Here is a 27,961-nt window from a genome sequence, read left to right as displayed (position 1 = left end):
GACCAGGGTCCTCTCCCTACCCTTGACCAGTGCGCCAGGCTGACTGGGGCTGATGGGAACTGTGGTCCCTTCCAGATGTTGAAAGGCTCCTTGGCTAGACCTGAGTTAAACATAACTTGAGGTCATTGGTGCGTCTAGCCCCGTATTGTTTAATCTGACAAGTGCCAGCCCCTACAGCAGACATGTGCAACCTGTGGCCCTTGCCCCTAAAAGAGAGAAATAAATAAATTGGGGCTGGCTGGGGGTCCAACATCTGGATACCCACTGGCTGCCGACCCTTTGGCTTAAATGGCAGAGACATGGATTTTCAAAAGCAGTCTGATCCACAAGCATGTACTAACAGTCTTGACATTTTTATTTTTGTATCTGAGCACAAAAAGTTTCGACATATACATTTTTACATGAAAAAAATCAGAGAGCTGGAAAATACACCCAGGAAGGGAAGACATTTAAAAAATCTCATTTCTGCCATCATTACTTTTACTCAAAAGGGGGAGGTGGGGAGGGAGAGAGAAAAAGACACGACATCAGCAGACACTTTTCTGGGATGTGATGGGCTATGTTAACCCTCCAGGAGAGAGGTTTGGAAACAATAAAAGGAACTATTTCAGAAAAGACACTGAGATTGTGAAAACAAGCAAAAGCAAAGAAAACCCGTCAGCAAGACTTCCAGTGTCTTACTCCTCTGAACATTCCCTTGTGCTTCCACTGAAAGCAGCCTGCAGGCAGCTCAGCTCATGGAGCCCCATATGCATTTCCGATCAGCTAAGCCAAAGTGTTAGAGAAATAGCCATGAGTGACAGATCTTTTAGTGACTTAAGAGCAATATTCCTGGTCATCTACATTTTCCCAAGACAAAGCACACCTCTTGGAGACAAGAGTCCAAGCAAGCAAGCATGCAGTTTAGGAGGTGGTAGGGTGGCTGGTTCTTGCTTCTTCTACACCCCTTTGTTCAAATAGGCTAAAACAGAGCTTCCAGTTACACACCCAGTGTATCTCGAGGCATTTCTGAAGCCCAAGTTCAGCTCCTGGTTCTGACACATGCTCCTTTCTCTGCCCCTGGTCAAGTTACTGCCTCCCCCTCCCCCTTCGCAATCCTGCCCCTTTCAGTCCATGGGAGTTACAAGGTTCACAGTTTGCACCACCCATTCAAACAGACTCCAAGGCCTAACCTGCAGTTCCAATTCACTCAAGTGAAGCTTAAGGGGATGAATATTCTTCATAGCTTGTGTTCAAGGAGACAAGCAAACAAAAACTAGGGATTCCCTTTGTGTGTGTGTGAGAGAGAGAGAGAGAGAGAAAGAGAGAGAGAGAGAGAGAGAAAGAGAGAGAGAGAAGGGCAGAGACGCCACCACTTCAAACCTTCTCAGGATAATGGGGTTCTTCCCCTGGGGTAGAAAAACATGGAAGTATGGTGAAAATAGCCATTCATTTGCTATACCAAAATCACCGCCAATGAAGGCTCTTTCCATGGATCACAACTAAGTGCCATGTCACACATCCAGCCAGACGGTGGTTATGTTAAGTCCCCCCCCCCTTAAGCAAACAGGCTCTTCAGCTAATCTTGCCCCTTCTCTCAGACAACTCTTGTTTTCTTTCTAGAGTTCCTCATTCCCTGGAGTGCTGAGAGAGCGGCTGGCTGGAGAAGAGGAGAACACCTTGGGGCAGAAGTTGGGATATCAACTGAGATCAGGGCAGGATCACAGCAAATACTGAAAAGACTGCTGAGAGGTGATTGCCCCTTCCCCTCAAAGACGATTTGATGACTCAGACTCCATCCCTACATCCAAAAACCAGTGTTGCAAGCAAGGAACCTCCAGGGTGGTCATGGAGTGGGCGAAGAGTCCCCAACACCCAAAAAATTAAGGCTAGGGTGAAGGATGCACCCACAAGAATCCACAGGAAGCCACCTTTTGCTGAGGGTGGGGGGATGGAGGGATTTTATGCTCTACCAGTCAAGTTACATTTAACTGAGCAGCAGGGAAGAATTAAGCAAGAAGGCAAATCATTTCTCCACTTGCACTCCCTTCGATCACAGAGTAGACGTGTACACCAAAACTTGCCCCCAAACATCCCTTACCATGCCAGTGAAAGATCAGCAACTAATTAAAACACAAAAGCAAGAAGTGCAGCGACTTCTGATAGCACCCCAAGGACTGATGTTAGGAAGAAAAAAGTCCATTCCTCATGGCAGCGTCTAGTGGAAGAAAAGTTAAAAAGTGCAAATCTGGCTTCCCCCAAACCCCTGCAATAGAAGGAAGGAGTGAAGGAAATGTACACACCCAAGTCTAAATGGGGAAATATATTTGATTTACAAGATTGGGGGTGGGGAAGAAAAAACACCATACACTGCCCTGGCCCTTCCCACCAGAGAGACACAGATGCAGGCAGGACAAAGCTCAAGATATGCCTCTTCCGGCAAGTATCTCGGTGCCAAGACTGGTACCCATGGAGAGAGCCTCCTGAACTGTGGAAGACCAGGGAGTGGTGAGAGCACGTGTGGAAGAGAACAAGACGCTCGCCCTGTCTGGGGGACTTCAGTTCCCCCGGAAAGCGCCCTGGGCAGCAGTTGAGGCGGCCCCAGCAGCAGCGTTCTGGACGGTCCGGTTGGTGAGGATGCCTTGCGAGAACTCCTCCTGGGCCCTCTGGAAGCTGGCGCCCGTCCGGCGATACTGAGAGTGGACCTGAGGAGCAGAAGAGACAAGGCGTCAGCAGGGCCATTTCCCTGCTTCTGCAGCCGGTGTGCAGCACTACTTGCCGCACCTCCCATCTGCCACCCAGAGACCAAAGACCAGGAGCAGTGAGAGCCACAGCCCATGGATATCTTGTTACCTGTTTGGAACACCAAATGTGCAGTGTAAGTGTGTGTGTGTGTGTGTGTGTGTGTGTGTGTGTGTGTGTACACACAAAAGGCAGGTTAAGGATCATGTCTGAATCAAATCAAAAAGCAAAGCAGCACAACACATGTAAGAAACTAGCATTTCAGCGAGGTGACCAAGTGAGAAAATGATCCACCTCTCAGGATGCTAGTTTTCCTTATGCAGGTCACTGTTTTCCTTGGGAAAACATTTGAATATGCCATCCCCAATTTGAGGTGGGACACTCCCAAGAGAGCTTACACTAAACCTGGGGGGGTATCCCCCCTTTCCTCAAAATGGCTCACAACATACAGCGTCACCCCCAGCCCTTTATACTTAGAACCACCCATGGGGTAGGCTGGTGAGGCCCAAGGTCCTCTAGTCAGCTTTGAGAATGAGCAGGGATTTAAATCTGGATTTCCTGACCCAACACCCAAATCACACGTCGCAGCATCTCGTTTGCATCAGATGCATTTCCAGAATGTTTTGAACTGACTCTCTTGCAGGGTGTCACATGGAAGGTATTCTAGGTTGTGGGTCTCAAGCCTGAATTAAATAGATGCCTTGGCAGAGCCACGGGAATTTGTTTAGGGCAGGGACGGGGAACCTGTGGTCCTCCAAATCCCACCAGCCCCACCCAGCATGGCCAATGGTCAGGGAAGTGGCAGCTGTGGTCCAGCAATATCAGTGTTGAGTGCAGCACATTTTCCTCGCCAGGCAGGGTCCAGGCAGAACTCCTCCTCCTGGTGACACTGAAGGGGATGAACTTGCAGCCCTACAGTCCCACCCCCCCGACCACTGGTTACGCTGGCTAGGGCTGATGAGGGTGGGAATCTAACAACATCTGGAGAGCGCCAGGTCAGGGAAGGCTTAGTTGTTCCATAGCCACTCTCTCCAATAGCATATATTTTAAAACATCTGCACAGGCCACCAATTTGTCTCCAGACCAAGTTCAAGGTGTTGATGCAACCTCCGAGGTTCTAAATAGCAATTCTCAAATATCAGGTTATGATATGTTACTGATCCACTGCGGAAGCTGCTGATCAGCCCATCAGCAGTAGGCATTGGAGGCACTGAGGAGAGACAGGGTGCATGAGCGAGGACAAAACTCCTGCTCCTGGTTCTCTTCTGTAAAGCAGCATAGCAAGGGCTGCAGCCCTGGAACCAGCGAGCAGCATTTCCACCCGGTCCCCAACTCACCTGCTTCAAGAGGAAGAGAGCGAGAATGGAACAGACGGTGAAGAACATAGCCACCACTATCATGATGATTGCCACTGCCAAGTTATGCCCAGTCTCCGAGAGAGCTGCAATCCAGCCGCTGGAACAGAGCGAGATAAAAACCCGGGTGAGCTAGGAAAGGCGCAAGAAGACTGTGGGTGGTGCTTAGGGGGACAAACTCTATGGGCGTAAATTGCAAAAGAGCCCTTCTGAATCAGACCAAAGGCCCACCTTGTCCAGAATTCTGCTTACCTAGGTGACTGACCATGTTGGTGGGAAACCCAGAAGCAGGCAGGGGCACAATGGTCCTTTCTAGCCATTGCCCCCAGCAACTCATATGTTTGAATATACTGTATCTTGAGTAGGGAGTTTCTATTATGGCTGGACAGTTCAGGATGGGACCCAGCTGGTAACTTTCTGCTGCCCCACAAATTCCATATCCACAATCTTTATGCTTTTATAAACTCAGCTGCACACTTTAGTTAATAAATTTTATTATTTTTCACCCTTAGCCACAAATATTTTGTTTGCAGTTCAGTCCTTTAAAAGAACATTCCTTTATCCAGATATGAGAAATATATTGAACTGATTTTAATCGAGAAACCGTGTATTAAATAAACCAAAATTATTTTCTAAGGAAAGGAAATTCTGTGACGGAGGCCATATTCTGCACATCAATGTGTTTTGCTTTAGCTTCACTGAACCTTGTATTTTGGAAAGTCCTGGATGTCTATCATTGTCTGCAATGACCAAAGACAAAGAGAAGGGAAAATATCATAGGCAGCTGCTTTATACAAAATCAGGCCGTGGCGCCCATCTGGCTCAGCACTGCCGATATTGGAGCACTGAACACAGGACCTTTTCCACGCAAACGCAATGCGCTTACCACTGAGCTATGGCCATCCCCTGAATCCAAGCTTCTTTGAGGCAGCAGCTATCTACAAAAATTCACATGGATCTTGCCTTTCCAGTGTGCCCAATGCCAATATCGTACAGAGTTCAAGACTAACCAAGCTTCGCTAGAATCCACACCATCTATTAAGGACTTTTTAAATATAAAAAGTACAAATACTCTCCTGTACAGATGTGAAACCACCACTTTACATGGATGTGCACTGGTGTATGTTTACCCAGAAGGAAGAATCATATTGTGTCCAATTAACTTACTTCCAGGAAAGTGTGAAGGTACTGTATGTGCAAAGAAATGTCCCTATAAGACTGTAGACTAAAATGTAATGCCAAAATTATATTTTATTTATACAAATACCCTGTCACTACCTTTTGGAAACCCAAGCCAGCAGATACAGCCTACAAGCAACCGTGAACATTTAGTAGTTAATCCAAATTTCATAATTTGGGCTACAATTGAAGGAGATGAAGACCTTCTCTGAGGAAATCATGAGAACAGGCCAACAGGGGAAATTATTTGCTATTCAGGATCGGATTTGGTTAAAATCATAAAAGCAAACAACTCTCTAAAGTCAAGCAGAAAGAAAGAAAGAAAGAAAGAAAGAAAGAAAGAAAGAAAGAAAGAAAGAAAGAAAGAAAGAAAGAAAGACAGTTCTGAGCATGACTAAATGTGATAGGGATGGCTGGAACATGACAAAGCCCAGAGGACTTTCTCCAGGCTACATTGAAAAATAAACACCAAGTCTGACCTGAAAGGGCCCCTGAAGCTAAAACTGCCACATACAATACTGAAGATTATTCACAGATTACAGTGTGTAGTGTACACTTTGAAGCAACTTTCTGGATTACTTTGGGGCCTTACTTTGTCTCTTTCATTGACTGGAGCTTAAACATGTAGCACATGGATTGCTGAGATTCTGCCTTTTGAAACTAGGTTAGCATCGTGCAGAGTTTGGGAAGACAGATCATTCCCTGGAATCCATCCCAGGGACAAGTATAGGCTGCCCCTTCTCTGCATGTCCCCTTAAGACAACTTTCAGAGGGGAAGCTGGGTCATTCTGTTGCAACAGAAACAGCATGGAGTCCTGTGGCCTCTTAATGAAGTGCAATTTATTGTGGCAGAAGCTCATGTGGAAAAGAGCGTGTGTCATCAGATTGCATGAAATGTTGCATTCAGCTGAGATCACTCTCTCCCATTCAAACACACCCACACATGTGGGAGAGAAAGTAGTAAATAAAGGAAACAGAAGACCATGAAATGAAAGAGATCCCACCTCACTTTTCTTCTACCTGAGCACTTGATGAAGTGGGCTCTAAGCAACAAGAGCCGAAGTCACAACACCTCACTTAAGAAGAGGCGCGGACCATTTTGCACGCATCCAGCTGATGTGCAACTGCCAACGCACAAGTCCTTTTGGACCCAGAAGGGGGCAGAACAAGGGCAGAGTGGGGCAGGCTTATGCATGCTCCACCAACATGGGGGGGGGCAGGCAGAGAACCCCCACGCAAAATAGCTGCCACCTGTATTTCACTTGCCACCTCTGCAAGTCCCTCGTCACCTCCCACTGGCCTATTTTCCATCTGCTGCCCTTCAGATCTTGCTAAACTACAACTCCCATAAGCCCCGGCCAGCATGGCTGGTAGTCAGGGATGAGGAGTGTTGTAGTCCAGCAACATCTGGGAATAGCAGAGGGCAATGGTGGAGCCATGCAGATATATGGACAAAGTTTCCTTCATTTGCAAGGGGTCCCTTCTTTGAGCCCAGAAAGACACCCCATAGACTGGCAAGTAGGGAACCTGTGGCCCTCCTGATGCAGCTCCCCCTCCTCCCAGGCCATGCGGCAGGGGCTGATGGGAGCTGCTCTTTGGCAACAACTGGGACGGCACATGTGTTCTCTCCTGCAGAGCCTACATGCCCATCTTTCCTCTCTCCTTCCCCACCAGCAGAGTTCATCTTGACTCTGCATCTCTCGAGGAGATGGATACTGCTGTTGCATCTCACCAATGTGGTGCCGGTCTGAACAAGTGAGAGCAGGCAAGGCGGTGGAGGGTGGGGAGAGAGGTCTCTGCCAGGCAAGGGAAGAGGGACTGCTGAAGGCAGGCAGGCAGGCGAGGGAGAGCATGCAAGGGAAATGACGGCAAGACGACGATGCATTAGGAAAGGTTAGAGGAGATACGTGCCTTTCAGGCGAAGGACTTAAGAGCAGGAAGCATTGGAGTTAGAGGCGCTTCAGCTGGGATCTGTGGAAGCCGCAGAATAGAAGAGAGAAGCTTTAGAAGAGCACAGCTACAGAGGCCTCACAGGCAACTGTGTGCCTGGATCCAAAGAGGCCCTTTTCTGCCCAGGACTGCCTCTCATCCAGGGTGGCAGCAATTCAGACCTACCTGACGCCCCAGTTAGGAATGCCAATGGCCTGGATGATGTAGATGGCAATCTGGCAAAAAAATACGAAGAAGAAGACAAAGAAACTGAAGGAACTGTCAGACCTGCAAAGAGAAAGAACAGGCGATGTCAAGCCAAATATCATCAGGGTTGCACAAGAGGAATTATGGGATGCTTCTTAGCTAGGGTGCTAAGCCAAGCTGTTGCTAACCTCCAGATCCTGTATAGTGACTGGAAGAGACACAGGGTTTCTGTCACCGAAGGAAACTGTTTCTGCTAGCACACGAAAGCTCATACCAATGACAAACTTAGTTGGTCTCTAAGGTGCTACTGGAAGGATTTTTATTTTATTTTGCTAGCAGTGAGAGTGAGTGTCCCAGCACAGCCAACCTAGAGCCAGGCACTGGGGCAAGAGGCGAACCCTCCTTATGTACGCCAAACATCATCTCCCTTTCTACTTGCCCCACCCAGCCTACAAGTTTACTCACCAAGACTATGGCTGGCCCTATAGATCCATGGTGTCGCAAAGCTTATTGATGGAAGGGAGCAACTTGCCCATTATCTGTGCCAGTGAAGAAGCCTCTGGCCAGCTGTGCCACCAAGGCAAGGGGTAGACACCCGCCTCCAGGGCTTTGCCAGCTTGGCTCTGTTCTAGTTCTGGTTCTAGTCCAAAACATCTGGAGGGAATCAGGTTGTGGAAAGATGCCTTACCCTAACCAACCTCACAAGTTTGTTGCTGCTGAGGGACTACCATACTCTGAAATCCTTGGCCAAAGAGTGAGAGACAAATCAGGTAAGCATGTGACCACTAAAATTTCTCCTCAACATTTAGTGTATATGGTGTTCAACAGGTTTTATAACTCCAAAGTTTTCAAAACAACCTGCTTTGAAACATGCCTGACACACACATTCAGAAGCGAATCCTAAGCTTCCAGAATGCACCAGTGGCGGAGCTTCATACTCCGGCACCGGGGGGCGGAGAGCATGCAAGGGCTGGGCTGGCGCACGTTCTGGGGGTGTGGCACGCGTTCTGGGGGCGTGGACCACTGCCTGCGGGGGCGCCCAGCGCGGGCGGGGAGGCAGCCGCCATGGTGCCCTTGGGATCGCGCTGCCCGGGGCGGAACGCCCCTATCGCCCCCTTCCTTTCTACGCCCCTGTGCACCACCCTGATACTGCAGTATAGAAATACTTTCATCAATAAAAATACAAACATGCAAAGTTCTCCCAAGGAAAATTATGATCAACCATGTACAATGAAGATCAAATTCCCAATCTGGGATGTGGTACTTGCCTGAAAGCCTTGTAGACTGGCCGATACCAACAGAGGAAAGCGCAGGGGGTGAATATGACAAACCACAGGATGGAAAGGCCGAAGTCTACCCCTCTTTCGCTTCTGTCTGTGAACCACGCCAGGCAGGCCAGCAGGTTCAGCAGCAGTGTAACTGAGTGGACTGTCCAGGATAAAACAACAGCAAAGTCAATCAGTGAGTAAGCGACCTTTGTAAAGAGTGAGGCGTCTATGAACACAGATCCAGGATATCGTGTATGTGTGCGCGCGCTCACCCTGTACCAGAAACAACTGCAGCAACCTCAGAGTTCAGCGCTCATTATGCCAAACAAGACTGATTCACTTCCTTGGCACTGCTCCTTCCAACAGTCTGAAGTCTGGTTCAGACAACCCAATCTTGGCTTTGCATGCATGCAGTTTCCCATCCCCACCCCCACCGCTTCTTGGCATGCTCTGCCCTTCAGAAACCCCATCCACTCTTCTGTATGCTGGGATAAGTCAGGAAACCTTTAGATAACCAAGGTTTCTCCATTACGTCCACACTAGGAAAGAGTGTTACTGTTTCAGTTAAAAACAGAGCACAACAGCCACAGATGACTAAAGACATAAACAACATCATGTCTAGTTTAGAAGGACGTGCCATTCTGGGCACTGGGGCCCTTTCTAATTACTGTAGCACTTCCAGAGCCAAAAGGCTGTGCTGTGACAATTACCCACTCTCCTGAGCAGAGCTTCCCAGCCGCCATCGCCAGTTTTACTCACACATCCACAGGTAATATAGCATCTTGCAAGTCCGCTGGTAGTCGGCTGGGATATCTGCAGAGAAGTCTTGGTAGAAACATGGCTTGACCGGGCAGCTTTTGGGAAGTGGGGGCCAGTTGTTCTGTTTCGCTGCAAGGGCAAAGGGAGGTTTCGCACATTGATATGGGGAAAGTGGAGGGTTCAAATGATGTAGGCAACCATTTTACAGCATGCGCAAATGATGTGCAACTGCTGACGCACGGGGTCCTTTAGGACATGGAAGAGGGAGTGCGCTCTGCCAAGGAATGGAATCCCCACACAAAATGTCGCCGCCTGTAATAACACAGTTATATGATTCTACAGGGAGCTAATTCTGCTGCCAAGAAAAGAAGGAAAGCAAACACTAAACACACTGAACTTAATTTTGCATTGATTATTTCTTATATGGAATATTTCCAAAAAAAGGAATTTCAGGTGTTTGATGGGATTCTCAGGTGAGATACCCACACCGTATAAGTTGCTCCCAGTACCAGTCACTACATGAAAGCAGAGAAAGGTTCTGATAGTTTACTACTGCAGAAGATAAGGCTCGGTAAAATAGCTCTGGATGTAGGTACTATATGTTAGCCTTGAGGCTTTTACAAATACAGATATATACAGATACCTACAAATGCCAAGTATCTCCGTTGCTCTAAATAAGTTCAGAAATTCAAGACCGGACAAGTAACACCAACTGGTTAACCAACTACCTGACAGACAGACAAACTGCAGACTAACAGACACACACCACGGGAGTCTACTGTACATGCATTAATCACAGATATAGTCAGGGCACTGGACTGTTGCCATAGCAACTGGCTTGGCTGACATCGCACCTATGATTAGCTCAGCCACAGAGTAATTTACACCCATGAAGGAAATCATCCCCTTCTGGTGTCCAGTTACTCCAACATGTTTGACTTGTTTCAATGAGCTTCTGTGGGTTACAAAACACAAGACATGGACATGAAAAGACCTGATCCAACCGGCTCTGCTTATGTTCTTATGACCTGGAATAAGGCAGCTGCCTCTGCTGTTTGGCAGCCTGCTGGATTTGCACATATATACTGCTTGGAAGAATTCTGACTCCAGGTGAAACAACAACAGAAGGGAGGCACAGAAAAGTTTTAAGAAATGTTAAATGAAGACTCACGATTGAATGCTGCTGCACTGTTCTGCAGCTCACGCTCCTTCCTGTCCAACTCTGCTGCTTTCCTCTCCAGCTCCTCCTGCTGCTGAAGGAGCCCAGCCTGAGCTGCTGAGGCCACAGCCTGTGTGGAAGGAAACAAGAATAGCAGCAATCATCAGGGGGAAATGAAGAGCACAAGGTTCAAAGCAAAGACAGTGAGAGTCTCTAAAAAGAAAACGGAGGCTCCAAATATATTGACATCAAGAGGGAGCGTCGTACGAAATGTAAGCAATGCTTGGGAGGTCTCACTTTATGACAAAAAAAAACAGCCCCCCAAAAGCCATGCACAGTGGCTGGTTATGCAGATCCTGCACTTTCGCTCTGCAGAGTGGTCTGAAGTCGCAGAGTTAAACCCTTCCTGGTTTTTAATTTTCTGATCATAGGTTTTCTGAATTTTACTAGAAACCAATGAAGTCTAGAAACTGTTTTTTTCCCCTCTTAAAGAGAAAAGTTCACTATCTCTGAGTGCACTGAGTTTTTTTCAAGGATGGATGTCATAATTTTTGGTGACACTGCAGCCAGGTTCCTTCTAAGAACCATCAGCTCATGGATGCAACAAAACATATTTAGAGCTGCATAAATGGGAACTTTCATCAACATTTTACTCACTGTTGGAAAACATGCCATTCCCCATGCCCTGCAAAATATCTCCCTTAATTATGTTTTTCTGCTTACTCACAGAATTGTAGAGTTGGAAGGGACCCCAAGGGTCATCCAGGCTAACCCCATGATAAAGGAATCATAACTAAAACATAGGTGACAGGTGGCCCTTCAATTTCTGCTTTAAAACCTCCAAGGAAGGAGAGTTCACACCCTCTCGTGGGAGTCTGTTCCGGTGTTGAACAGCTCTTGTTGTCAGAAAATTCTTTCTGATACTTAGTCCGAATCTCCTTTCTTGTAACTTGAAGCCATTCGTTTGAATCCCACCCTCCAGAGCAGGAGAAAGCAAGTTTTCTCTATCCTCCATGTGAAAGCCCTTTAGATATCTGAAGATGGCTATCCTATCTCCTCTCAGTTTCCTCTTTCCTAGGCTAAACATACCTAACTCCCTCAACCATTCCTCATAAGGCATACCCTTGATCCTCTTGGTTGCAGTCCTCTCCACATGTTCTAGCTTGTCAATATCCTTCTTAAATTGTGGTGTCCAGGATTCTGGACACAGTATTCTAGGCATGGGCTAACTATGGCAGAATAGAGCATGACTATTACTTCTCTTGATCTGGACACTAGACTGCTGTTGATGCAGCCTAGAACAGCATTCACTTTTTCTCTTTGCTGCATCACCCTGTTGACTCATCTTCAACTTGTGGTCTACTAAGACCCCTAGATCCTTTTCACACATACTACTGGCAAACCAGGTGTCCCAGGTGTCATACTGAATCACAATTCTGTCTTCTGCAGCATTAGCTACTCCCTCAAGTTTAGTGTCATCTGCAAAATGGATGAGCATCCTCTCATTTTCTTCACCCAAGTCATTTATAAAGATGTTGAGTAACAACCGGCCCAGGACAGAACCCTGCAGCACCCCACTTGTCCCTTGTTTCGAGGATGATGAGGAACCATTAGTGAATACTCTTTGGGTTTGGTCAGTCAACCAGCTACAAAGCCACCTAACAGTTAGCTTGTTTAGCCCACATTTTGCCAGCTTCTCCACAAGGAAATCTAGGGCACTTTGTCAAAAGCCTTTCTGAAATCAAGATACAGTACATTCATAGCATTCCCCTGATCCAGTAAGCTTATAACTTAGAAAGAAAGAAAGAAAGAAAGAAAGAAAGAAAGAAAGAAAGAAAGAAAGAAAGAAAAAGACAGACATTTGCCTGGCACAACTTGTTTTTGAGAAACCCATGTCTTAGTAATCACAGCAACCCTTTCTAAGTGCTCACAGACTGACTGTTTAATTATCTGTTTTAGGACCTTTCCTGGTAATATCAAGCTCACCAGTCAGTAGTTACCTGGGTTTTCTCCCCCCCCCCTTTTGAAGATGGGGACATTTGCCCAACTCCAGACTGCAAGGACCTCACCTGTTCTCCAAGAATTCTCAAAGATTCTACACAGAGGCTCTGAGATCACACCTGCAAACTCCTTTAGTACCCTTTGATGCAGCTCACCAGGCCCTAGAGATTTGAATTCGTTTAAAGTAGCTGGGTGTTTCCTTACTACCTCTTTTAATATATTGGGCTGCAGCTCCCTCCTTGGATCATTTATTCTGTTATCACCAGGTTGGGCACTGCTTTCCTTGTGGGTGAAGTCAGAGGCAAAGAAGGTGCTGAGCAATTCCAGCTTCTCTCTGTCACCCAATAGCATTTCTCCGTCTTCTCCATGCAAGGGACCTCCTACATTTTAAAGACCATTCCAAGCAACATTGAACACCAATCCCTTCATCCACAGAGGGATGGACTAGATGACACCAGAGGTCTCTTCCAACTCTGTATGATTTTGGCCACACTCACTGTGCACATGTAAAGCACACGGCTTCACCCAAAGAATACTAGTTCCTAGGATTCTTTAGGGAAAACCTATGACTTTTAAAGTGCTTTAAATGTGTGGATGTGGTGCTCACTTCGGCAGCACATATACTAAATGTGTGGATGTGGACTCTGTGATCAGAAAAGGATCAATATATTGGGGAGACATCGCACCTTCCTGTGGGTTTCCCTGCCCTCCCTTTTTACCTGATGTTTACCCTGAGAGCTGCCGTCTTCTCCGAGCAACCTCTGCCTCTCTGAGCCTTCTGAGCTTGCCGAGATGAACTTAGGAGTCAGGTACTTGCTGGCCTGTCTAAGCAGCAGCTGCAACACACAACTAGGCTGGGTCTAAACTCACTTGGTGGGTCTGGCCTGATCACTCACTGGAACTAAGGCACTAAGGCTCTTTAACAGATTAGATTATGAGACACACAAAAATGGAAGGACAGGTGAGATGGGGGTAGAAGGGGAGCCGTGTGTGTGCTCTCTCACACATGCACAAACAAAGACACACACAAAGAGTCACAAGGGCCAGGGCTAGTGACCCTGTGGCTCTCCAGGTGCTCATCTGGACTACAACTCCCATGAACCCTGATCAGTTGCCACTAGCAGAAAAGCATGGGGCAGCAGGGAGCTTTAAAGCCTGGGCCATTCTAGTCAAGGGGGTGTCACAGGCCGAAAGGAATTTGGAAGTCTTGAATTTGGATCTTGGGTCACAGGGAACACGTTTGTAAAGCACACTCCGCCCCAGTCCTTGCCAAGAGGGAGCTGGGTGCATCCCAATAAGAGGAGAGCTTAAGCGATACTTTTCCTCGTTATCAGTCAGCCCTCAGGGCACCACCCAGGTGTGGTGGGAGGTCTTTACCTGCGGGGTAGGTTCCACCGAAGGCTGCAGCACAGCAGGTTGCGAAGGCCCAGTGGGCTGAGCAGCTGGAACTGTCTGAGCCACATTCGTCTGAGTCAAGAGAAAGGAAAACATCAGAAGGCTATGAGGGACGAGCACTGCTTGTATAGTGCAAATGTGCCCCAGAAAAGCACTTACTCCAGTCCAACCTTATTACTAAGACCACAAAAGATACTACCAGGAGCATATTTGTTGTTGTTTGACTAGCCTGCTAGTCATGCTGCCTGGGAAGCTCTTGGCTCTGCTGGCAGCCATGAAACACAGGCTAAAGAATTGTCTTCTGTCAAATGTACTGCTGGAGGAGGGGAAGCATGTTCTGTCCCTCTTCCGCCAACCTGCTTAGTTTCCATGCAGGCCACGGAGGAGGGACGGAGTAATCCACCTCCCCTCTGCCAGCCCATTCAGTCACCTGCATGTGGTAGCCTGAAGAGGCTACCGAGTGCACTGCTGTTGAATGAAAGTTGGGTTTAATCTGATGCCAACAGTTGTTTTGGAAATGAGAATTGTCTGACTTCCATATTATGCCCATCCATGTTTCCGTGGCCCAGGAGAATCCAGGGATGCTACGTATTACCTTTTCAAAGAGAATCAGTTAGAAACAAATCTTTTTCCAAGCAACCGTCAATTTAGGGGAACTTTTATTAGCAAGACTGATTTACTGGCAAACAGAAGCCAAGGATTATGACTCAAGCCTGCAACTTACACCTTAACGTTATCTCCTTTTGTGCTACTTGTATGAAATCTTTGTGAACTATCCCCAAGACCGCTGTGATGACAACAAACATTGGTCAACTTACTATTAGAAACCAATTCATGCAAAATTCCAAATCTACATTATTAATATACGTTGTGCTGTATTTTCTGCATTTCTGTGATAGCACATGGCCAATGTGCAATAATAAAACAAATGCTGAACTGAGCCTCTCCCAGTGCCAAGAGGCACTGAAAGGAAGGAGTTGGTGAAAGTGAGTGGTGCTTTGTAGGCCCAGAAAGTGAAGCATGCTGATCCTTGGCAGTTCCAAATAGATCCCTCCATGAAGGCAGCCTTGCTAGCTGGCTCAGGGCCCGACCCCATGCTGCACTTACCAGCCGGGAGCTCTCAGAGAAGGGGTTGAATTCATCCAGGCCACCCTGGTTAGCGTGTGCCAGTTGCGTGACTGAAGGATCCTGGAAGAGAAGAGGGGGAAATGCTATTTAACACATGGGAACTCCAGATAAGTATGTGCAGTTGGGTGTTCACACCGGTAGACAGGGCATGCATGCATGCTGCACCTTATTGGTAAAAATTGCCTGTGAACTTCCTTTGTCCTTGCTCACTCCCAACTCAAGCACAGTGGGATTTGCCCTCCTCCCCAGCCAGCTACAATGGCTTCACTGACTCTTAATGTGAAAGAAAAACACCAAATCCACATGCCCTCTTGACCATACTTCATTATTATTTATTTAAAATGCATAGGATTTTACAAGAGTTATACAAGCAACATACAGGCCACTGCTCCCAAAGAGCTTACTGTCCAGAATAGAGATAGTAAGGAATAGAGAGAGGAGAATGTGGCTGACTGTCATTACACTAATTTAAAGCTTAACTGGGCAGAGAATGAAGTTTAAGGTAAACCAAGGTTTCGAGGAGGAAATTGACATGGGGTTGTAGCTGTAAAGCATTGTTTCAGGAAGCAGGAGATGATCAACTGAGGGCGACTGTGTTAGAGGGGCAGAGGTCACAAATGGGAACATAAGAAGAAACAAGGGTCAAATGATAAGTTGCAGAAACCCTCTGACTCACTCTGAAAGTGGTTTATGCTGGATGCAGGGGAGAATGGAAAGCCAATGAAGGGATCTGGAGAGGGAGGAAATGCAGGATTCCTGGAGCAGAGTTTTTGCCTACAGAGGACTAAGATGGGAAAGTGGTGTCCCTTTCCATTCAGGGGGTGCAGGACCCCTTTTGCCATGGGATCATAACAAACTTTTCCCACTGTGACAAAGTTCCACACCAATGCCCAGGTGAAGCATCCCTCGAGTGCCCAGGAGAAAGTTCACTCTGAACTGCTTTGTTTACAGCTGTAGAGCATATTTTGGAAACTGTCCTATAAATCCAAACATGCAAAAAATAGAAGTGGCTGGCCTTGCCTCCAAATGAATAATGAATCAGATTAAACTGCTCAGACATGACCAAGCAGTGAGAATCAGACTGTAAGCAACAAAGGGAGAGGGGAGCTTGTGCTGCAATTCAGTCTAGAGAGAGGATGCCTATGGGTGCTGGGCAAAAATCGAGTCTCATCTCAGCTTTCATCTGCACACTGCTAGCTCTCGTTTAATGAATAACTGCAGGCAAACAGCCTGAGTCCTGACACTCCTTGCGTAAGCATGTTGTTGCACAACCTCATGAATCACTCCCGGAAGAAGAAACAGGTGCAAGCCAACCAGTGACAAAGGCTGTGGTCTGATACAAGTGTACTAGGAAGGATGCTCCTGTTGGCCAGAGGGACCTACACACAGCAGAGTATCTGTTTCGCAAGCAGACTATGCCAGGTTCAATCCCCCACATCTCCAGGTAGGACTGGGAATGTCCCTTGCCTGAAACACTGAAAAGATGCTGCCGGTCAGTGTAGACAGTGCAGAGCTAGATGGACCAATGGTATAAGGAGGCTCCCTCTACTCCTAAGTAAGCATCCACAGGGCTGGGTTGCATATTCCTTTGCCTTGCATGCTAATAGATGCAGACTCAAGAGGGGAAAACTAAGGAACCCAGTAAGGTTTTTGCACTTACTTAAGGAGGTAGCCATCACATCAGAAAAATGATGAACCAGAGCCAGTGTAGAAACTAGAATAGAAAAGCTATTTGCCACATGGCTCCTGGAACCTGAGTTAAGGGCACAAAAACCAAGTGGTTGTTGCTATTCCCCCCCCCCTTGCAAATGCAGCAGCACTTTCCATTTACTTTTTCATAGAGAATTTATTTGGATCTTTTTGCGATTTTTGGTACTTGGAGGATTGTAACCAGCTATAGCAAAACAGGTCATACAGAGAGAACAGTAGGACTTAAATTTAGGCACGTATAGGACAGTAACAGGGACCCAGGTGGCACTGTGGATTAAACCACAGAGTCTAGGGCTTGCTTATCAGAAGGTCGGCAGTTCGAATCCCTGCAACGGGGTGAGCTCCCGTTGCTTGGTCCCAGCTCCTGCCCACCTAGCAGTTTGAAAGCACATCAAAGTGCAAGTAGATAAATAGGGACCGCTCCGGCGGGAAGGTAAACGGCGTTTCCGTGCGCTGCGCTGGTTCGCCAGAAGCAGTTTTGTCATGCTGTGCACATGACCCGGAAAAACTGTCTGCGGACAAATGTCGGCTCCCTCGGCCTATAGAGCGAGATGAGCGCCGCAACCCCAGAGTCGGACACGACTGGACCTGATGGTCAAGGGCCCCTTTACCTTTACCTAGGACAGTAACACCTAGTGAACCTCATGGCTGAGTGGGGATTTGAACCCTGGTCTCCTGGGTACCAGCTTCTGTGATGGGTGGAATTGTCCATCAGGCCCACATAACGTGACTATTTTCAATATTTTGAAATCTAGTTCTGATGTTTTTAATTTATGTAAAGGAAAGCACTTCCTTTACAGTTAGGTGATACTACACCATTTCTAAAAAAATATTTCCAGCAGGATAATATCCTGAGTCATGGTGAGCAGAATGGCACACAGCATTCCAAGTGCAGCTGCACCATAGACTTGTATAAGGCCATTATATTTCCAGCTCTACTTTCAATCATTTTCCTAATGATCCCTAAAATATACTGTAGTTACTGGTAACCTCTTTTTACCACTCCACAACCTGGGTCAACATCTTAACTGAGTTATCCACTATGACCCTAAGATCTCGGTTCTTGTTCAGTCCTGCCATCTCAGACCTCAATAGCATGTATGCAATGCTAGGATATTTTGCCCCAGCATGCATCACTTAAAACTTGCTCAGACTGAATCAGATTTATCATTTTAATGCTCATTCACCCAGTTCAGAGAGATCCTTTTGGAGCGCCTCACATCCTCTTGTAGTTAAAAACTATGTTGAACAACTTGGCATCATCAGCCAACTTTGCTAACTCAACTCCAGGAAGGGCTAGAATGATGCTCTGTCTTGTGCTGCAGACAGGTTAAAAAAGCAGACAACACACATCCAGTAAATCTCACTGGAGGTCACTACCGTATATGCAGGACTGGAACCAAGAACTAGATCTTATATATTTCAAAATATAAGAATATTTATTCTACTTACACCCCTCCCTCCATACCAAACACACCATCAGATGCACAAAAGCAAACTTCAGAGTGGCCAGTTACACAGGAAGAGATACCCCGCCCAAAAATACTCATTTTTGTCATAATTTTCAGCGTGCTCTCTCCACCCCCATGCTCAACCTGCATTCCTGGGGAAAAATGCAGTAGAATCCAAATAAAGCGAGTAAACCTTTATTCTTCCAAGCCAGCCAGCAAAAATATTATTAGGAGAAGAAATGGAAGGCAAAGCAAGAAAGGAAGCACTGCTTTACTGCTAGAACCATTTCACTTTTGAGAAGCAAGATCACCAAGAGAGATCCCTTAATAATCAGCCACCCCTCCTGCTTCCCCCCCTCCAAAAGAGAGAAGCAATCCATTAAGTATTTGCAGCTTGCTTGCTTGCTTGCAAACCACAGCACAGTCTTAGCAACAGCACCTTAGCAAAAGACTGAGAGGGAGTGGGGGTAAAATCAGCCAGATCGCCCCTCCTGCAACTTTGTGAAAGAGCTTCTTCCCAGTTTGCTTTTTCATGATAATTGCGGTTTGAGGACCCGCCCCCCGCGAGAAATAAAGACACAGTGACACATGGTATTTGAGTTAATGGGTAGAATAAGGCCACAACTTTATTGGTTAGAGTAAGTGAGAGGTATTGGCTTAGGCATTGGACTCGCTAGCAAGAGCGTGACTCCACCCCGCTCAGCGGGGGGGGGGGGTCATATCAGGTTAACACCCCGAGGAAGGAGCCTGTTGATGCAAATACAACTGAAAGCTTCCTCTGGTGTCACCGGGGGTCGTGCCATGGCCCAAGCCACCAGCAGGGCATCGGACGGGATCCACGACCGCCGGATCCCTTAAGGGGATTCCCCTATAAGAGGAGGGTTGGATGATGGCCACAACCAGTCCTCGAACACACCAGACAACTCCATATTCCAATGCCTACCGCCACCCGAGCCAAGGAGATCCGATGAGGAGCAGCAGCGAAAAGGGGCGATCTGGAGGCTGCTGCGCTCATTTGAAGCAGGCAACCCCGCCAACAGGCTGGCCCTATTGGCCAGCCATGGCTCTGAGCGCGGAGCAGGTATAGGTAGAGCAGGGGTCCGAACACGCCCCCCTGCTCAGTGCGTAGAGCGGGTCCCGCCCGCAAATTCCCCCCCCCTCCCTGAAGAGGAGGGATCTTGTAGAAGAACAATGGAAAGGTTTCCTCTTCTCATAACATCAAAAGCCTTCCTGAAAGGGAACAGAAGCTCAGCTCTCCTGCTGAGATATCATTTGCAAATCACTTGACTGGAAATCTCAGCTTGGTTGCTAGGTGGCACTCCTGAGTCGCCAGAAACCCACCCCCCCATCCCCCAAACCCCCTGACAACTGGTTAATTTCAACAGCTGACCAGAGCATTGAACTGATGGGAGGTGAGAGAGCAGCAAGGCAGGCTTGCAGCCATTACAAATATTTTTGAGTGATCAAGCTGCACTGATGCCAGAGCACTACACCAGGCAGAGGGGAGACTTTGGCTGCAGAGCTTGATGGAAAGAAGACAAAGACAGACGTTCAAAGCTCCGGCTGTGATGCAAAATGGATGGTTGTATTTCCTGTTGCAAAACTTCAAGTCTATTCTGCTTTGGAAGCAAGTTGCAGCATCACTGGTGTCACCAGCAATTTAGCTTTTCAAATATTGCCTGTTGTTGTTTAGTCGTTTAGTCGTGTCCGACTCTTCGTGACCCCATGGACCAGAGCACGCCAGGCACTCCTGTCTTCCACTGCCTCCCGCAGTTTGGTCAAACTCATGTTCGTAGCTTCGAGAACACTGTCCAACCATCTCGTCCTCTGACGTCCCCTTCTCCTAGTGCCCTCCATCTTTCCCAACATCAGGGTCTTTTCCAAGGATTCTTCTCTTCTCATGAGGTGGCCAAAGTATTGGAGCCTCAGCTTCACGATCTGTCCTTCCAGGGAGCACTCAGGGCTGATTTCCTTAAGAATGGATAGGTTTGAATATTGCCTAGTGTGGAACATAAGAAGCTGCTTTTTTCAGACTGTTAGGGACAGGAATATCTGTAACAAGACTCAGGCCGCTGGTTCCCCAGACTCAGTCTTCTCCAACCTGACTCGCAGGGGCCACTGAAGGCCTCGGACTGAGGACCTTCCCAACCACACCAAGTGAATTTAACCTGGGTCTTCCATATATAATGCACATAACCACTAAAATACGGCCTCTTGCTTGCATTTAGAAATCTTCCCACCCCAATTCTTCCTCCTCCTAGTGATATCTTCCCTCTAGATAATTGTGTTCTCGTGAAGCTGTTGTGAGCACACTGCTTGTCTTAATCTAGACTTTTAGCTATTAAAAGTGAAGTGGTTTCAGTTGCTCGGTTGATGACATCATTATTTGCCACCGTCCTTCAGAGCTTTTGCTGGTGACAGTGCACGATCCGCCTTTCTATTGGATGCTGCTGGAGTCTTCAGAGCTTCTGCTGGTGATGTATAATTTGTGTGCCACTTTTTTGTGTGTTTAATCATTATTTTAGGTGTGAAAGGTGTGGTTTTTTGAAAAAGATTTTTTTACGCCAGATCCCTCCCTGATGGGCAAGACATGCTTTGCCCTAATTTGATGCAATTCAGTTCAGCAGTTACGGTGTAAGGGTGTTACCTTCGCACACACAGTGTCTACATTTTATATATATATAGATTGGTAGCAATTACAGGAAGGGAAGAAGAGCCGATTCAATGAAATACCAAGAAACAGAGCGAAAGGAAGCTTTCTAGTGGTGACCCCTTTCTGGCAATTTAGGGTTGGGAAAAATCTCCTAAGCACCACTATGGGAAGGCAGATGCTGTCCCTTGAATGCTTCCTGTGAGTTGCCCTCAGGGCAGAATGACTTGTTCTCAAAAAGTAGAATCAAAAGGAAGTGCAGTACCATGGATGACTCCTGGGTAGAAAAACCTATCAGCTGCTTTCACACACAAAGTACAGTGGTACCTCCGGATGCGAACGGGATCAGTTCCGGAGCCCCATTCCCAACTTGAGCAGTGCGCAACCTGAAGCGCCGAATCTGCGCATGCTCGCTGCGCGATTTGTCACTTCTGCGCATGCGCAAATTGTTGAACCCGGAAGTAACCCGTTCTGGTACTTCCAGGTCCTGTGCGTTCGTATCCCGTGATGTATGCAACCCGCAGCGAACGTAACCAGAGGTATGACTGTACAGTGGTACCTTGGGTTACAGATGCTTCAGGTTACAGACTCCGGTAGCCCAGAAATAGTAGCTCGGGTTAAGAACTTTGCGTCAAAAGGAGAACAAAAATCGTGCGGCGGTGGTGCAGCAGCAGGTCCCATTAGCTAAAGTGGTATCTCAGGTTAAGAACAGTTTCAGGTTAAGAGCGGACCTCCAGAACGAATTAAGTTCTTAACCCGAGGTACCCCTGCAGTGCTATGTAAAACACCAGCACCCAGACCAGGACATCTGGTCCACCTTCACAGAGACACACAGTTAAACTGGGGCATCACTCACCACTTCCAGACTGCTCAGATCATAGGTGGTACTACGGAAAAAACCATCCCAGCTCTTTTATTTTTATCATTTTATCCCCTTGCCCCACCACCATCCCCCCCCATAATTTTCATTTGTTCTCAGATTTATGTGTAAAGAAAGAAAAAGAAAATAAGACCCTAGGGTTGTCCCATGGTGATGATGAGTATTCATTTTTCCTCTTTTTAAAATTACAAGTATTTATAATGAAAACAGACACAACTCCAGAAGGAAAAAGGGGGTACTTGGTGGGAGGGGAGTATTGATCAAAGGAGAGAAAAGCAAATAATCATGTTTGATTAGATCAGTGCTAGCTCAGCATCTATGCAATTTAATTGGATAAAATCTGTGAAAGTGTCCCTATTACTAAAACATTTTGAAGAGGAGAAACACATATAGTCTTTGTTTCCTGTGGTGAACGCAGGTACCATCCTAGAAGAGGCACTGAAGTAGGAAGTGCCTCTTCCAAAACACTGCCGCCTATCTGTGGTTTTTACTTTAAACAAAAGAACAGCACTAAATACATTTATTGAAAATTTGTTGATCAATTGCCTTTTTACTAAATTAAAAAGGTTTTAATCAATTAAAAATTACAGCCTTAGAAAGCACACACAAAACTTAAGTATAAAAGGATCAACACCATACAGAGTCTAAGGAAAAGAATGTTGAAAAACACCTTTTAGTAACCAGAACAACAGGAAAGGTCTCTATGCTATTGTTAGCTAGTTTGCCGGCCCTTTAAACTGGAAGGCTTCAACAGCTGATTGCCACAAAGCAAGCCTGGTTCCCACATGGGAGTTCAGAACTGCAGCTTCCTGAATAGCTTGATCTGCACTCCGCTCTGCACACCCACACCCAGGTCTCCAAGATTGAAACGCTGAATTGGGAGCCACCTGCCAACTCCCTTGATAAACAAAGGCATGTTTCAGAGATGGCCAACACTGCCAATGTTGTTTAGTAAAATATGAGTGACACTCTGGGAATAGAAAAGCTCCTAGGGAGATTCATTCCCTTGAAAGCTGAAAAGAGAAGACAATGCCCATGAGCTTCGTATAAAGTTCCAACAAGGAAAAAGAAAAAACACTGTAGTGCTGGGGGAGAATGCAACACTTGAGCAGGAATGTCCAAGCATGCTAGATTGCAATTCCCATCATCCCTGACCGTTTGGCCATGCTGTTTGTGACTGGTGGGAGTTGGGAGTCCAGAACACCTGGAGAACCACAGGTTTGCTGCACTGGCTATATATAAAACCAGCTTATTCAAGACAAGGTTGTTTTGCACCAATGCCACCTAACACAATTGCTACAACTGCTTCATCCCAGCAGCCCAGCCCTTCCTACTTGGGGGCTTCAACAACTGAGGATCCTTGCCGGAAAAGAAGAAGTCCTTTCCTGGAAAGCATGTCTGACTTGCTAACTTGGAGGCATTTATTAGGCCAGATTAATACATGCCTTCAGCAGTTCGGAAACCTCTTGAAGACACAGGGGCTACTTCACACAGCAAGCTCTTTGTCAGAAGCACACACACACACCCTTGGTTCCAGGGATTCTCGCTACAACTCATACAAACAACTTGTGTGAAAGTGCTGTATACAAGCCTAATTTCACATGTAAGATCAGCCCTTCAAAAAAGAAAAGTCATGCCACCTGCATTTACTATGTGCTGCTTCACCACAGGCTCTTGCAAGATCTCCCAGTTACACAACCTGGCTATATTGAAGTAGGAGCAGGGAACCTGCAGCACTTTATTGCTGGACTACAACTCCCATTGGCTATGCAGGCTGGGAATCTAAGCTCTGGAGGTTTACAGGTTCACCACCCTTGTGCTAGAGAAAGCGTGCAATCCTATGCACATTTCCTTGAAATTACCACTGAATTTAGTTGGCCTTATTTCCAAGTAAACACCCAAAAGGTAGTAAAATATATAATCTGTTCTGCGTGTGTATGCATTTTAATTAATGATTCTTATGACATGCTTAAAGTCATAAATGTTGATAAAGATGGATTCAAAAAAGGAACTCTGTAATCGGACAAGTTCCGCGGCTTAACCCTGAAGAACCAACTTAAGCCATTAATTATGCTCCTTTAAACCCAGGCACATCAGGTTGAATTAACCAGATACAGAGAGGAGAGCAGTCCAGCTTCTCTGTGCAGTCCTATGTGTGTTCAATAAGAAGTCAGTTCCACTGCATTCAGTAGGGTTGACTACCTAGCAAATATGTTTAGGACTGCAAATTCAGTGTCCTAAAAGAATCAGAACTACATTATGAGCTTTCATAGTGGGCAGTAATGTTCTCATTCTGCCCATCTCATGTACACCTGAGAAGCATCTCATGTACACCTGAGAAGCATCAGATGTAGGAGGGCAGAGTCAAAGCAAAGTAGCAATATCACAGTGATGTGCTAACAGAAAAAGCAATATTGGAGAAATTGAAGAAGAGTCGAAGCTGTGCCAAAAGGATTACGATTTCCCACACCAACAGTAGAATTAGCACTCAGTTTCACCCCATCACACAAAGAGGTGTTCAGATCAATGAAGCTGGATGCCTGGCAGCCAGACAGCTCTGCAACAGGTAGCCACCTGGCAGTCTCCAGTTGTTGCTGGATAACTTCCATTGCTACTGATCAGTGGCCATGCTGGCTGAGGCAGATGGGAGGTGGGTGTCCAACAATTTAGTGAGGGCAACAGGTCCTTCACCCCTGCATGACAGAAGCAGCTGACATTTGCAATCGACGTGTTGGTAAATTGTCATTTATTATTTGCTAAAGTGCCTAAAGCACACTATGCACTGTGCATGATGCATGGTTAAGTTGTCATATAATAACTGTAAAAGTGCCTAAAGGATACTGGGCACTGGGCATGAATTCAAACCTAGAAATTCCTACCTAAAGGCTTATAATCTAAAGTTTAAAAAGTGTACTTATCAAGTAGAACTGTTAACAGTATGCACACATGCAACTCTGCCCCTTTCAAGAAATAATGCAGCGTAGTATCAAAAACCTGATGTTAGTTCTTGACAAAGCAGCTCAGGAAAGGAAACTGCAACACTACTACAGAACATTACTCATGATTCTGTCCTGATAAGGAGCAGCAAGCAGAAATGGAGCAGCAGCAAGCTCTGCCTAGTACAAGTCAAAGAATTAAGAAAATTGCTACAAACTCCAGAGTGTACAAAAATTACAGCTCCTCAAAAGTGACAGTAAGCAAACACTCCTTTTCCTCAACAATGAAGATACAGTTCTGCCTCACTGCCACTTGGTCCTCAAAGGAAAAACCTGTTTGCCAAGACAAAATTTGTGTTTAAGGGTGGACATGCCCCCACCCCATCCTCAGATGATCCCATGTGTTAAGGAGATGGATCATCTTAAAAGCACAGGCTTTGATTTTCTATTAGAATTAAGGTTACAGGCCATTCATAACTGAAGACGCCCCAAATCTTGTCTCAGGCCAAACTGGAAATCCCACCTGTAACTTACCTTGGGCTTAAATCCATAACTTCCCTTTCCCATTCCTGCAGTTCATTGTGATAAAACACCTGTTTCTGGAGGGCCTGTTATGTTCACTGGGCAATGAAGAGACATGTGACCTCTTTTATTTTATTTATCAATTCCCTCTTTCATTGCATTTTCATTCCAGTCTTCCTCCAAGGAGCTCAAATCCCCAAACTCCTAGATCTCCCCAGTTGTTATCCATCTGACCCGGCCTAACCCCTAAACGAGGCATCCCCAAACTTCGGCCCTCCAGATTTTTTGGACTACAATTCCCATCTTCCCCGACCACTGGTCCTGTTAGCTAGGGATCATGGGAGTTGTAGGCCAAAAATCTGGAGGGCCACAATTTGGGGGTGCCTGCTATAAGGGGCGATGAGAAACAGAGCTTCTTGGTTCGATGGCCAAGATCCCCCATTTGGCTAGGAGACTACACGGAGCGAGCTTACTTAAGTCCAGCTCGCTTCAGGCCCTGCCACCTCTGGGGCCACAAGGAGCAGAAAGGGGGTTTGCCGCCCTCTACCCCGCCCCCACCCCGGGGCTCTTTTGCATTCGAGGGGGCCAGAGCCGAGGGGCGTCCGTGGGTCTCCCTCCATGCGGGGCGTGGCCTGTGGCCTCCCGCCCTCCGCGGCCACAGGTGTTCCCTTCACACACACACACCGCTCACCTGGAAGGGGTTGACGTCGACGGGGTCGGCAAAGGGGTTGGTGTCGAAGGCCGACATGGCTGCTGCTGCCGCCGCCGCCGCTCTCCGAGACTCAGCTCCGCCGCACCGGTTCTCAACCCGGTCCGCTCCCTGGAAACGGCACACTTCCGGGACCAGGGGTCTCCTACCCCGCACCTCCGCCTCTTTCCTCAAGCGCCTGCGCAGAGCTACCCGCAAGACGCAGGCGCAATCCTTCACCACGTGACAAAGACGCTTTCTCTCTCTCTCTCTCCTTTGTGACCTCATCGAGCCACAGATGAAAGGGGGCGTGGAGGTAGCAAGGCGCATGCGCAAATGCAGAACGCGCACTTGTTCGCGCTCTCACTCTGTCACTCAGGAGATGGAGAAGAAAATATAGAAGGATCTCAAGATGAAGGGGAAGTTGACTTCTGGGCATGCGCACTTAACGGCGAGAGCGCTCAAGGTACCGTAGTGTACCGCGTAGTGCGCAGCAGTCTGCTTAACTCGGTAAGCGTGAATGTAGAATTGCAGCCAAAATGCTAACAGCAACACACTACCGTATATATGAATTGAATTACATTTATATCTCCCCCATTTCCTCTGAGTAGTTTCTTTACTTCATGCCTGAAAGGTATTAAAGAAGGGGCCAGGCAAGCTTGCTTGAGGCTATTCCTTGGACTTTAATTAATAACAGTGATGAACATGAAAATCAGGGCACCACCACAGAAAAGGCCCTGTCCCCTATGGTCACTTGCAGAACCCCCAAAGGTGGGCCAGGGCCCTTCCAGGCAACCTTAGCATACATAGGCAGGCTCACACACAAAGAGACACTCCTTCAGATCCCCCGGGCCAAGGCCTTTTGGGGCAAGAGTGAGCAGGAAAAGGGGAACCAAGGTCAGCTTGAAGGTTGCTGAACAGTTTGCAGTAGGCCCAAAAGTGTTTTTGACTTCACCTCTCCCATCAATAGCAACAAGGGTTGTTGTGGGTCGTCATACTCCTCATCAAATGCTTTAGCAGCCTTTCTTAAAAACCACGCAAGGCAACTCACAGAAATCTACAAATACATACTGCAATATTCTAACCACCTACTTTAAAAATATAGGCTGCTAGAATTTCTGATCTGCAGTAACATGCAGGGCAGTCTTAGCCACATCGATTCAGAAGGAAGTCCTATGCAATTCCATGGGGTGTACTGCCAGGGTTAGGATGGCAGGTTTAGTCTTAGTTGTATGTAGATGTGCCTCACAGAGCTGTTGTGGAGGAAAAAAGGGGGATCCATTTACATTGTCTCAAGCTCCCTGCTGGAAAAGTGGAATATAAAAATAGGAAATATAAAGAATAACAGGTTTGCATTTGAATATGTGGGTGCCATCGCATTGCACAGCATGTGGGATACCTGCAGCAGGTAATCGGCTCCCCTCCTAGATTCACCATTTTGTAGCTGACTCTGCAGCAGCTGGATGCAAGTGATGGTCTCCAGCTTCCTCATAAAAGCAAAACGAGTCCCAGATGCTGGATCTCTGTGCACCCAGTTTGGGGTTTTACTGGCCAAAACCAATACTTTTAAACTGAAACCACTGAATGGTTGATCAGCACCTTCTTCCAACAAGCCTAGTTCTAAGTTGAGATTTTTGTCGTGGTCAATATTTGTATTGGATTTGAAACTGTTTGTGTATATGTCGTCGTTTGAACAGTCATTATATATGTGATCTCTATGTTTTGCATTGTGATGTTGCTTTGAGAAGCTTCATAGGAAGTGATTCAGCTGTGGAAGAACAGGAGGGGGGGGGAAGGGGCAACAAGCACAGCCTGCAACTGCCCTGCAGGAACTGTTGGCCCCTCCTGGGCCCTGGCCTCTGCCTGCCCCCCATACCCTTTGTGCAAAGGCAGCCCCACATGTGGTGCATTTTTGGGTGTGATGCACACTCACTTTGAAGCAAGTCCCACTCAATAAAATGATATACTGTAATTGTAGAACTGGAAGAGACCACGAGGATCATCTAGTCCAACCTCGACAATG

General features: G+C 46.9%; 1 protein-coding gene across 1 annotated transcript; it reads right to left on the bottom strand.

The window, feature by feature from the left end:
• Window positions 1-337: 337 nt before the first annotated feature.
• On the bottom strand, window positions 338-26,150 carry SCAMP2 (secretory carrier membrane protein 2). Its single transcript, XM_035112425.2, has 9 exons — window positions 25,942-26,150; window positions 15,081-15,161; window positions 13,956-14,045; window positions 10,590-10,707; window positions 9,419-9,547; window positions 8,660-8,819; window positions 7,371-7,472; window positions 4,059-4,176; window positions 338-2,684 (listed from the first exon to the last, which is right to left on the bottom strand). The coding sequence occupies exons 1-9, from the start codon at window positions 25,996-25,998 to the stop codon at window positions 2,538-2,540; spliced, it is 1,002 nt and encodes a 333-aa protein (XP_034968316.1). The 5' UTR covers window positions 25,999-26,150; the 3' UTR covers window positions 338-2,537.
• Between the last annotated feature and the right edge of the window lie 1,811 nt (window positions 26,151-27,961).

This window comes from Zootoca vivipara, chromosome 9, assembly GCF_963506605.1.
Source record: "Zootoca vivipara chromosome 9, rZooViv1.1, whole genome shotgun sequence".
NCBI classification, from domain to species: domain Eukaryota; kingdom Metazoa; phylum Chordata; class Lepidosauria; order Squamata; family Lacertidae; genus Zootoca; species Zootoca vivipara.
The sequence above is the reverse complement of the archived record's forward strand: the minus strand, read 5'-3'. Positions and strand labels throughout refer to the sequence as shown.

Excerpts from the sequence above, each read along its gene's own strand:
- SCAMP2 (XM_035112425.2), bottom strand. The coding sequence starts at position 25,998 with ATGTCGGCCTTCGACACCAACCCCTTTGCCGACCCCGTCGACGTCAAC. Across the intron at positions 14,046-15,080 it reads TCTCTGAGAGCTCCCGGCTG|ACGAATGTGGCTCAGACAGT; the intron begins GTAAGTGCAGCA and ends CTCTTGACTCAG. Across the intron at positions 4,177-7,370 it reads ATTCCTAACTGGGGCGTCAG|CGGCTGGATTGCAGCTCTCT; the intron begins GTAGGTCTGAAT and ends GCTCTGTTCCAG.